The 13053-nt window shown below is 40.7% G+C and overlaps 1 protein-coding gene across 1 annotated transcript in view; it reads left to right on the forward strand.

Annotated features, from left to right (window-relative positions):
- LOC114872019 (insulin-like growth factor 2 mRNA-binding protein 1) overlaps window positions 1–13053 on the forward strand; it is a 56505-nt gene that overhangs the window by 24165 nt on the left and 19287 nt on the right. The window contains exons 2-6 of the mRNA XM_029178738.2: window positions 9852–10025; window positions 10550–10930; window positions 11023–11275; window positions 11750–12106; window positions 12762–13013. Of these exons, the coding sequence (XP_029034571.1) occupies window positions 9852–10025; window positions 10550–10930; window positions 11023–11275; window positions 11750–12106; window positions 12762–13013 (1417 nt within the window). The remainder of the gene's footprint in view (window positions 1–9851; window positions 10026–10549; window positions 10931–11022; window positions 11276–11749; window positions 12107–12761; window positions 13014–13053) is intronic.

Below are 13053 nucleotides of genomic sequence, written 5' to 3' on the forward strand. Positions count from 1 at the left end.
TCCCCGAGAGAAATCGGCGGTACATGCTGTTCGTGCGTCATTCGCGTGATCTAGGCGAATGTGTTAGGTTCGCGAATGAATTTTCTGCGAACACGAATTCAGCGTAACTCAGAGGATCATTCTTTGCCCGTTATCGCGCGAATCTGTCTCTGTCGGTTCTCCAGCGGTACTCGAGTACGTCCGTTTTCCTTCCACCTTCTTTTTCTCCTCTCCGTTCTGTTTCTTCTCGCCGACGCCATTTAACGTCTCCTCGTCTTTCTTTCTCGCGCTTATATTCGCCCGTTTGTTTCGCATTTTCGCGCTCGCACGTCGAACCACACGTTCGTTTCGCGCGCTCTCCCGACGGCTGGTACATGTAAGTCGCGGACCAACTTGCTAATTCGTCGCGCAGAAATATCTTGAGCCTGTCTGCGACCGCGGGGCCGCGACTCTTCTCGGCTCGTTATTGTGAATTTCGTCGTCCTAGAATAAACTTTCCTCCGCGCTGCTGTCTGAACGTGAAAAACAGTGCCGCAACGACGGTGTTCGCGCGCAGACTTTACCATGGAGCAGACAGGCGCCTCTCCCTGGTCCGCGCTTTCTCCAACTTTGCCGTTTCATAAAATTATTCAAAGTATTGTTTTAACGAGTTGATTACCATATCTTTCCATAATTTTATTTCTCTTTTTTGACAAATTGATCTCATCGAAATACGCTGTATCGATTTAACCGCAAGCTTTATCGAATAAACAATTAACGTTTGCCACGATGAAGAATGGATAATCTCGATCGCGGAGGCGAGCCGAGGCAAGGAACTGTGTTCCTTCCAAGAAACGAAGACATTGACATATACACTGGTAGAACGTCGGCGGATATGCAAAGAGGAAATTATCATCGGCTACCTGGAAGTGGCAGCGACTCGTTGCGTATGTGGGAAACCCCCTTAAGAATCGTTATTCCTCCCCCTTCTTTTGCATTGCAGAAAAGCAGATTATTCGTTCTGTTGGCAATGCTACGATAAAAGGGCCAATGGTACCTCGGCAGTGGTGTGATTACGTCACTGGTCGCCAGGCTGCATAGTTCCATGGTGAAATTGACGATGATTCCAACGCCGTTCCCGCGCGTTGACTCATCTCACTTTCCTCTTCTCTTTTCTTCTTTCGTTCGGACTTGACTTTCTTTTCCACGCGAGAGTTCTTTGTTAGTTTTGTTCTGTGTTTTTTTTTTTTTTTTATTATTGTCTTCCACGAACCGACCGGAAATCGTTGTCGGCCGCTTGTCGACGCCGTTGAAAACACCACGTGTGTTACGTTCTCCCGGTGAAAAGTAACAAGCGTAATTGTAGACGATTGTAATTGATGCTCCTGCATCGCGGTACTTCATCTTTCGCGGACACTGATGAATAATCATTCTTCTTTTTTTTATATAATCACAGTGTTTGTAGACGTGAGAAATTGACTTAAATTGCGATGACACTTTGGTTTTGATGCTTGTTGGATTTTAGATTTCTTTGAAAATTGTTGAAAATTTCTATCGAAGTGGTCATTTTACGTGAAAAATTTCTCTTCGATGACAAAAATTAATTGTCAGATATCTGGTCAATGAGGTTTTATAATGAGAGCAATGCAAGTTATTGCGATCCGATTTCCATACAGAAAGTCGGCATAACCGAGTTCAAACAAGCGCCTACTTTTATCCCTCTTCTGTTAGACCACTTGAATGTAACGTTAAAAATAAAATGATCATTTAGTAGTTTGTACATAGCGGCTGGTCGTTATAATAGCAACGTCGTGTGCCGGAATAGGGATTCCGGTATTAACCGGGACAAAGTCAATTGAAATTCTGCTGCATAATAGTGAAACGGTCGATTCGTTTTTGTTTAATTTCTGTACCGTTTCAATCGTTCCACTCTCTCGCGCGTGCTCGAGATTTCTATGTCAGTTATGCAACGCGAAACGGATTTCTGCAAGAGAAATTTTTTCCACCTATGAGATTCTCTAATTTACCCTTTGTCTCGTGATCTTTTCTTTAATATTTAAGAGCATTGTAGAGTTAGCAGTATTTCCATGTTATCAATGTTGGAAATTAATCGCTTAATTAAGTAAGTAAATAATTAGTCAAGAGTTAAGTGAATCAGGTCAGGATTGAACGATATTCATGTAAAAAATATTCCTATCATTTTAATCATTCACGTTGTTTTTCTAACTAACCGTCGAGGTGAATATACATTTTCTCAGAAGAGATGATACGAGAGCTGATACAATGACTCACAGGCTAACATCAAATTATTAAACCGTTCTATGTTAGACAGAAAGGTTATTAGTAATACGTGATATCGAACATGATTTATGCTATTGGAAAGATTTTCTTGGAATGTTTAAAATAGGATATCAATACGATATTAGATAATAGAAGATTCAACTAATACAATATTTACAAGAAATTATCTGCATTCAACTATAAGTAGGAAAAGTGAGAAGGTTAATGGTTCTTATATTTTTATATCACAAAGGCCATAATTTTTCTCATTTTGCTGGTAATTTAGATTAGATTTAATCACTGGTTAATTTATTCCTGTCTCCAACTAAGAATCTCGCGTACATATTACGTATGTCAACCAAGAGTGTAATCAGTAATAGCTCACGTTGCAGAAAAAGACAAACGTAAGGTTTAACACTCTGACGATTATAAAATAAAGAATATCATTGTAAAAATTCTTGTATACGAAAGTCATGAATACGTGATACGAGCAACAACGAGGACTCGATGCCTGTTGATAGACTACCCGATGTATTTTTAAAAACCCTAAGTAGGCAATTAACTTACCACGTTCCATTCGTAAAACTAGACCGCGTATCGTGTACCTGCGATGTTTTTCGCAATTTCTTTTATCCTATCATATCGCAGCGACCGGATGCTATAGCTTCGAAGCTCTGCCCGGTAAAAGGAAGTTACGTTGTAAACCGTGGAAAGGAGTAGCCGTATCGCAAGGTGTAGTTAGAGAAATTGGAGGTGTATCGAGTTGTACGTGTCGTTCTCAATGAACGTAAGCACTCGTGCGATTCCCGGCTCGTTAATAACCTGAGAGCTGATTCATAATTTCCAATACGCCCACTACACGTCGCGACGTGTTGCATTTCGAATTACGTTTGTTCAACGAGATACAGTGAGATTATTTTTTTTTTCTTCCTTTCTCCAGATATTTTCCCATAAAGATGCATACTCGATGTTGTTGGTTAAACATTTATAAACGAGACAGCTGTTTGATTCTCACGACGAACGAGCACCCTTTGCTCTGGATATACAGGGTGCGCCGAAGGTATACGCAGAAAACTTGTGATTCCATGGGAAAATAAAAAATACAGTTTCTTTTTCTAACACTTTAACTATTTCGTATTTTATAAGAACAATTAAGTTTTTATTTAAAATAAAAATATTGATAGTTTTATATTTCACAGCTGTTAATTCTTTTTCTTTACGATGGTTGTAATAGGACACCGTGTATTTCACGGTGAAGCAAAGTAAGAGTACGGACGAGCCGATAAGAGTCCGGCTGCGGGTGTAACGCGCTTAAATTCAGAAATACGCCGTTGTACGATTACCGTTTCCGGTTGATAAGTCGACTACTTTTTATCAAACAGTTTTTCCATCGTTAAGGTGTTATCGCGTAACCAGGCTCATTTTCCACCTATTTCTGTTTTTTTTTTTTCCCGATTATCATGCTGACCGTAGCCACCTAAAACTTTCAATCTGAAAATAGCGATTAGGATTCCGTACTATTTTCTTCAAATTGACAAAAAATTCAGCAGCGAATTAGGATATATTTCCACTTGAACAATCACATATTTGGTCTTAAAATGATTCTTAAAATTTTACCCTGGGAAGTTAAAAAAGGTTCTCTATGTAGGTAGCAAGATTTTGAAAGTTTTAAAAGCTTAAAAACTGAAAAGTATCTAATTTCGAAGCGATTCGGAACGATTACCAGCCCATTGGTATCTGGAGGCGCCAGAACGGTGCGACGCGACACGACGCCGCTTTCTCGGCTAGTTAGGTCACACAATTGCACGCGGCGGCGGCGTCGCCGTTGCAGCTTGCAATTTGCAGCCGGTTCGCCATGCACTTTGGACGTCATTGACGCATCTCGTTGCAACTCTTCGCAATAGGTAATCGCACCATACCGAGTACTCGCTGAAAATTCTTAATCTATTTATATATTTATTTGTTTTTAATCAACTAATATTAAAAATGATTCATTTCCAAATTAGAGTCGACACGGAAATGCATTAGGTCCTATGTATGCACTCAGGTACTCATTAAATGTTCAACATACTAAATTGTTATTTTAAAAACATAAATCGACAGTAGTAATCTCTAAAAAATAAAAATCTATATCAGTTTTACGATATTTTTACAAAAAATTAAAAAGTTATTTTTTAGAAATAGATATATTACTTGTTTTGTGAAACAAATGTCTTTTCTCTTCGAATTCGGTTTAATATTGTTCTTGCAAATTTCAATTAACATTTTTCTTCCATCGCCCGTAAACATAACGCATTCGTTATAAAAATGAAATTGCAATCCATTTGTATCGGTTCTGTGGTTTCGCTCTGAAACCACGTTTTCATTGTTCTTACCAACACGCGAACGCTGAATTATATTTGAAAGCATTTTTATTTTCCAATTCTGATTCCATGGGCCTCAAAGGATTAAGGTGTTAAGCGTATGAATGATAGAGCGCATGGAACGAGTGACAAAAGAGTGAACACATCCGGTTAATACAATTGACTGTTGCGTTTAATTAATATTTAATGGTGTGACCGAATGAAATAAAATTAAAATGACGTATTTATGTTTCGACGTATCAAGTAGTACGTTTATTCATATGAGATTTCCATGATGATAGGATTTAAGTGATAGCCGACTGTGTGACTGGACAAAATTGAACGAAAGATAACTGAAAACGTTTTATGGTGGTCTGAAATATATAAGTTACCGTTAAAAATGGCAATGACTTAGATATCGGTGGTATATATCTCACTGTGTTGAAACGTTACAGAGGAATCGTTGCGTTCTCACGGTACTTGATGGCGTAACAGAGTGCAACGAAATGCAACAGAATTATTGACAAATATTTCAATTTTTTTTTTCTTTTTAACGAATATACAAGATGAGTCATACGGTTGAAATGAAATATAACTCGAATTTGATCGGAGATAAAGGAAAGTTGAACGGTGCAAGAATGTCTATTTTTATAAATGTACCGATTCACCTAAAAATGCAGTTGCACTGTTTATTCCGCAAGCTGAAGCGTATCGGTTTTTATTTTTTTCTACAGACATTCTTGTTGTAGAATGTTTTCCTATAAACGTAAACGGCTAGACGATGATAGCTATTATCGAAATGCTCGCGTCATCGTTCAATTTTTCCTGATGGACGAAAGCTATTTTCGAATATTGGAAAAGGGGAAAAAAGAGTCTGTTTACTATCTGAATAGTTGCATTGATAGAACAGTCGTTTTGCAGACGAAAAGGTCCGAGTTGAAATTTCTATTCAAAACAAAAGTTTGTTCTTCTTTTTTTGTTCCTCAATTAATTATTAACTCTTCATACGGAGCGAGCTTTAAATATTTAATATACGCTTACTTTACATATAACTTGGTTGCATGCATCGAGACATAAATATGAATCGCATCCATTGACAATAGAACTTAGAACTTGTAACATCGCTCGAGTACATTGCTCCCTGAACTAATTGCGGCAATTAAAAAATGCAATTGAAAATCGCTATCGCAACGACTTCCTTAGATATCTGTGATTGAATACGAATTTTTTATCGACGTACAATGCGCTCGTTGCGTGCCATATTCGCATGTGTCTCTTGAAATCGATGCTCGACTTCGTACCAAGCAACAATATTGCAGATTGTAGGGATATCAAAGAAGGATGGTATTACGTTTGTATTTAATTAGATTGCTATAAGAGAAAATGACTACCTTTAATGCCCACGAAGAAAGTCTATAAACTATAAACCAGTATCAGTCTAACGTTATTTCTCCTTTCTTACGATCTTATCTCTTTTTTTGACTGATAATGTTACTTCCTCTACAAGACACACACGATCCATTATCATTCCATTGGATAGATAACGTAGAACACACAAGATGCCTCATTGATCTAGATCGTGTCAACAGTTTCGTACTGGTCACCGATGACCACCGTAATCCATATTATCGAGTTTTCTACTAAATACGGCTATTTTTAAACAGACGATCATTGTGTTAAGCACCGTGAAAAATTCTGAGAAATCGTCATCATCTGGCGCCATTCACGGTAGCAAACATATCCCATACACGTGCACGGTATGCACACGCAAGAGAAGGTGGGTACACGTGCCACGCACCCGTGCACCAGGTACACGTTACACCGAATCGAGACGAAGTTCCCTCCTAACGCTCACATATGAATGGGAAAGAGGTACTCGTGGCCAGGAAAAAGAGGCATCAACCCAGACCCTGGCGGCGGTGTACGTGAATGTTCGTCGCGGCCTGTATGCGTGTACGCGTCTATCTGTGTGCATACGCAACGCGGCGCTGCAACCTTTATTCGGCGTGGCCGCAGTTTTACCTCCTACACGTTTTTGTCGCAAATCGTGCGCATACTATATATGTAAAGCCACGCTGCTGGCACGTACATGCCACTTTCCCTTTTCAAAATCGATTTTGGCGCCGTGCGCCCCGCCGGCTCAGTCAACGACGTCGACGCTCCTCCGGCCAGGGCCGTCTACATTCTAACCAGTGCCATACCTCGCGTTTCATTTTTTTAATTTATTTATTTTCACGGCCCGAGTTATTATTTATTATCATTTGTTTTCTTCGTTTTGTATCGTAATTTTAGACGTCCTCTTTGAATTATAGCTTTTTGATTATCATAAATCGATGATTGGGAATTGGGACAATTGAGAAACATTAGTACATCCGATAAACGTAATTCAGAAAAACCCATAAATACCGTGTAATGGGGCAATAAAACTCGCGTGGGATGATCACGCTGCCGTAATTCCCGGCGCATTTCCGAAAAAAAAAAGAAAAAAAAAGAGGAGAAAAATCGGCACGCGCGCCACACTAATTATCCGGCGTGCAAATGTGTTCCATTTTTACGCGAGCAGCGACGCGTAACGAGTCCCAATTCCCTTCACAATTAACTGCACCGCATTACGACCCTCGAACTTTTCGTCGACCACCCTTTCCCCGCTACCCTACTCCTACAATGATCATCCACTTCCAGAAGTGGTTGTCCAAGTCCATTGGCTTGTTAAACGAGAAAAAAAAAGGAGATCGAAAGAAGAAGCAAGGTAGAAGAAGAAAAAGAGAGTCCGAAAAAAAAGGAGGTGTCTTAAGCAAGATCAAAAGCTCTTCCACGGGGGTGACCCGTGGTCTGCGGTCGTCGCGCGTCCATCCCTGTCGGTATGCGCCCTGAGGACTTAGGAAAGAGCCTTTCTCTCTGTCGTTCGTCTCTTCCTGTGCTCTTCCTTTCTCCCTCGGTCCCGTGGTTGTACGAAAATACCGCCTTTCGTTAAAGGTGAACGAACGAAATCGCGAGTTACACGTGCGTGCAAGATCCGAGGAGGGTGATGCGTCGGCGGGTGTGCAGGACGAACGGGGGTGTGTAGAAGAGACAGGGCAGGCCGGTGGTCAGGAAGGGTGTACCGAGGGAAAGAGGCGCAAAAAGGGTTGAGAGGGATGATGGTGGGCTAGCTCGTTCGTTGGCGAAGAGTAAGCATGGGTGGGGATTTTGTGCCGGTGGAGGAGACGGATCGCGAGCCAGACGAAACCGGCGATATCCAACCTTCCCTTGCGCACTCCTGCATACACCTCACACCACTGGGTGCCGCCGAAAATCCCCAAAAGCACACGAAACAAAGGCCTTTACCTTCCTCCGCCTCCTCTATCTATCTTACTCTCTCTCTCTCTATTTCACCCTTCGCCCTTCCCCTACTACACACCACCTCTGATACTCACTGGAACCCCGTAAAACTGTACCCGATATACACGCGTGCACACCAGCCTTTCTCTATGTACGAACAGAGACGTAACATCGACTTTTCTACGTTGAACGTGTTCCTCTCTGTAGGCGTCGAGTCCGCTTCGACGAGCCTCGGAGCCTCGATAGAGAAAACTGCTACCGCAGGAACGCGTTGTTGCTCCATGGTAATTGTTTGGCTAAGGTTTATTCGGGACGGGGTTGAAATTAGTTCCGTCACGTGTCTGGTACTCGCCTTTTGTTCCAACTACACACGCGTGATACGATACGTCGTGCAAGATTTTACACCGAATTCTTCTATACGCTTCGTTTCGAGAAACCGATTACCATTTTATTTGTCAAAAGATCAATTCGTAATTGATATGTAAGAAGGCAGAAGCGCAGTTTGCGATTAACCTTATCGCAGAACGATGATAATAAATCCTCATAAGTGGACAATAAATGTAATTATATTATTGTACAATTAATTATCTTCGTAAACCGATACGGTTGATATCTGTTATTAAAGTTACCCTTTTTTGCTTCCACGCATTGCAAATTAATTTATGCAACCAGTTCGAGCGAACTTTGTTAACTCGTTCAATCTCAACGGTATGAATGTTGAAGAGTTATCAATTGTTGTATATTTCTACGCGGAGGCTCGTTATCCGCGTCTTCAAACCGCCTGTAATAATTGGACGAGCACGAACTAGGTCGGTCGGGTACGTTTTCTTCAAGGTTAGTCGAAAGCCCTGGCGCTGAGTGGGTCGGTGAGCTGAAAAATCGATACGTACGAAAGTGAGAGTCTCAGCCGCTCTTCACCCTCCTTTTTCTTCTTTGGGTTCCGCGTCCTCTTCTTACTTGCCATTTGCTTTCATTCATGTTGCGTCGTACAGGGTCGTGGGTTCGTTTGATTTCGCGCTGCACCCAGCGCAACGGAGTCGCACGTTTCAATTGAAAAATATCCACGATCCTCGTGGAATTATTCTGTTGTCTCTGTTTCACGAGAGGCAAGCGATGATTTTACGGTAAATTGTATTTGGAAAAAAAAAGGAAGCAGATTGCCGGCACATTTGGTATTTAGATGGAGGAGGGATCGGTGGAGTTTGTTTTTGATCCGCGAATGCCTTTCATGTCGAGTTGTCCCCTCCACGACAGAGAGGATAAATTTGACTGTGAGATGTTGAACGAACGAAAGAAAGAAAGAAAGAGAAAATGTCAACAAGGGCATCCGCACATGTGGGATCTTTTTCCTTATGTTGTTCGAGCGAAAACATCATCGAGACTGGGATGCATTATGGTAGCTCGCGTTAATATTCCGCCCGAGTTAATTGTTATTTATCTTTTTCAATTGCTGTTTATTCTTTTCTATACTTTTGCAAATCATGGAAATGAAATGGTAATTTTTCAATACGACGCGACGCCTTTGTTTTAGAATGATAGAGCAATTAACCCTTTGAGGACGGAGCAGTTTTAAGCTGGCACAGAGTGTTATTAATTCAAAATAAAAGAAGTAATAATTTCATTTTTCACAGCAAATATTATAAATCTCTTACTGTCTCCACTATAGCTGGAGAATGATAAATTACTATGACAATTATGTTTGGACACGTATACTCGTCGATCGTCCGCAGAGTTAATTAATTTCATTGATTGCTTAACACTTTAGCACAGATTGCCATTTTGCGGTACTTTTGTGTCATCGAATTGTATTTGACTTTTTGCGATCATCTAACATTCAATATCTGAACACGAGGCGTTCTTAATTAACGAACGACTACCGTACATGTATTACTTTGAGCCTTATCAACGCCGTACGTATAACTAATTTGAGATTTATATTTTTTGTTACAGCGGTGCTGGATCTAAGGTCCTCGTAAGCAATTTTCCAGCTCACGCCAGATTAGAGGACATCGAAATATTATTCTCGAATTGCGGTCAGGTGCAGTCCGTTGAGAAATTGTCCTCGCGCGATCCTAACACACAAACCGTCCTCGTTAGCTATGAGACGCAAGAACAAGCACAGCAGTAAGTAAAAAGATAGAAAGAAAGAAGAAAAAAGGTTTCCTAAAGATAGGCTATAAATCGTGTACCAAATCGTTCGTTTGATCCATTTACCGTAATAACTTTCGCGGTGGAACCGTCGAATGTACTTCATAAAGAGGTCTTGCTTTAATCTTTTATACCGTTCGTGATACATAGAGGATAATTGTAGCCGTCAAGTGAACTAAATATCACAGATTGAAAGAATATTTTCGGCATCGAGGTGAAGTGTACGATGTATTTTCAGTACGTTACTCCGCAGGAAGTAGTTCATGCGTTCTTTAACCTCCTGCCTTACAATTTCTTTAGCAGTCAGAATTAGCTGCTCCATGCTCGGATATTGAAATAGAATATCATAAATTATCTTCGACTAGTTCTAATTTTCTAGAAAATTGGAATTTCACATTTAGAGATTCGCCACAGCGCAAAGCGTTGACGAGGATCTTTAATTAAATTCCAATGAAATCTATGGATCATTGATAGATGACGAGTATTTTCGTCATTTGTAGGGCTGTGAACCAGTTTAATGGCCACGAATACGAGGGTAACCCGCTAAAAGTGGAAATGTCTACGGTGGAGAGCCGACGAAGAGGCCGCAGCCAACGCAGCGGCGTTACTTATTCCGGGGTCTCGGGCTCCGGACGTCAAACAGATTTCCCGCTTCGTATTCTTGTACAATCGGACATGGTCGGAGCCATAATCGGTCGTCAGGGATCGACCATACGCCAGATCACTCAAATGACGCGGGCGCGAGTCGATGTTCACCGAAAGGACAATGTTGGTTCCTTAGAAAAAGCCATCACCATCTATGGTAACCCAGAGAATTGTACAAATGCCTGCAAGAAGATCCTGGAGGTCATGCAGCAGGAGGCTAACAGTATAAATAAAGGGTAAGGATAGAAGAATTTCGGTTGATATTTGATTATTTCGATACAAATATGATGTCTAATGTAAATGCAATATGTTGTTCTCTTAACGACAGCGAGATTACACTGAAGATCCTCGCACACAATAACCTGATTGGCCGAATAATCGGAAAAGGAGGTACCACGATCAAGAGAATCATGCAGGACACAGACACAAAGATCACTGTGAGCAGCATCAACGACATCAATAGCTTTAATCTCGAACGCATCATCACAGTCAAGGGCACCATCGAGAACATGAGCAAAGCCGAATCCATGATCTCCAGCAAGTTACGCCAAAGCTACGAGAACGATTTGCAGGCGATGGCTGTAAGTCTTACGTACAAAATAAATTAACTTACAAATTGAAACTGACTCCATGCGGCGAATGGTGATTCATAAAGAGTTCTTTGAATAGCCTCAATTCTTTTCACTTGCTTAAAAATATCGAAATCATGTGATATATATTGCGTCTAAATTATGGGTACTTATGCAAATATACATTTTTATATAACATTTTCTCTTGAAGGCTGCCTAAAGCTATTACTGAATATTTTACATATTTTAAACATTCTTTATCATTCCGTTGCGCATAATACACGATTTGCACATATTTTGCATAGTTTAATTGCATACAAATTTTTACTCTAGTTATGTCTATTTTATCATCATCGATTTCTTTAATGCGTGCCTGTTATAGATATAGAAAGTTGTTCACCTTGGATGGCACTCTCTTCAATCTGTCTCTTTAACAAACTTTATAAATATCATAAGTGATAAAACGTGTTGACGTTTGAATTACAGCCTCAGAGTATGATGTTCCCTGGATTGCACCCAATGGCTATGATGTCCACCGCTGGTATGGGATACAGTTCACGTGGTCCTGGTTTGTACGGATCAGGACCAGCCCCGTATCCCTATCAAGCTAGTTTGCCGCCACAACAAGGTGTCCCGGCAACAGATACCCAAGAAACTGCCTTCCTTTACATTCCTAACAGCAGCGTAGGTGCCATTATCGGAACCAAGGGTTCTCACATCAGGAACATCATCAGATTTTCCGGTGCGAGTGTTAAGATCGCGCCGATCGAACAAGACAAACCAGCGGAACAGCAAGCTGAAAGGAAAGTGACTATCGTTGGATCGCCAGAATCTCAGTGGAAGGTAAGTTTTATATGCATCAAGGTAAACCTCGTTGCTTAACTAGTTTTTTTTAATGATCGTCATGCACCAGAATTGGCTGTTTAAATGCTTGATTATAGATATGCGGGCAGCACGTTGAAAATACTGATTTTAGAACTCGAACATTTATAAAATTAAATATATCTTTCTTGAATTAGGGGTGATACTCCGAAATTTAACGTGTATCGATATGAACATTTGAAAATTTATATAAAAGAAAAATTCTTAATATGATAGAATGTCAAGCGCGAATTTAACGTGACATCGTAAATTCACTTGAAAGTCTAAACCACCTCGTGGCCAGGTAAGTTTAACGCCGACTTTCAAACGGCAAGATCCAGCGTTCAAATCTCCAACCTCGGACAAACTAATACTCAGTGGTTTTTATCGAATCATTAGTACACGAATGTCAGCTATTTCAACAGCCTGCTCGAGTTTGGGAAGATGCGGTTTTTCAAAAGCATCGTCTTGAAAGAGCAGGAAGATTAAAACGAAGGGATACCCGTACCAATGGCACACTTAACTGTGTGCACATGATTGGTCCCGTTACTACCTTCGACAAAATTTTATTTTATGTATAAAAATGTTTATTATAAATTGATAGCTGCGTTACGAGATTGGTTGTTTCTGTTTGTAGGCACAGTACTTGATCTTTGAGAAAATGCGCGAAGAAGGTTTTGTTGCTGGTACAGAGGATGTGCGATTGACAATTGAGATACTCGTACCAAGTGCTCAAGTTGGCCGAATCATTGGTAAAGGCGGACAAAACGTTAGAGAGTTGCAGCGTGTTACTGGAAGTGTCATAAAGCTATCGGAGCAACAATCTACATCTCCTTCCGCCGACGAAGAGGCCACCGTCCATATAATTGGTCCCTTCTTTTCTGTACAGGTATCGTCATATCCTTCCATTTCACATTTCTTGGCTAATA

The sequence above is a fragment of the Osmia bicornis genome, chromosome 2 (assembly GCF_907164935.1).
Source record: "Osmia bicornis bicornis chromosome 2, iOsmBic2.1, whole genome shotgun sequence".
NCBI lineage: Eukaryota > Metazoa > Arthropoda > Insecta > Hymenoptera > Megachilidae > Osmia > Osmia bicornis.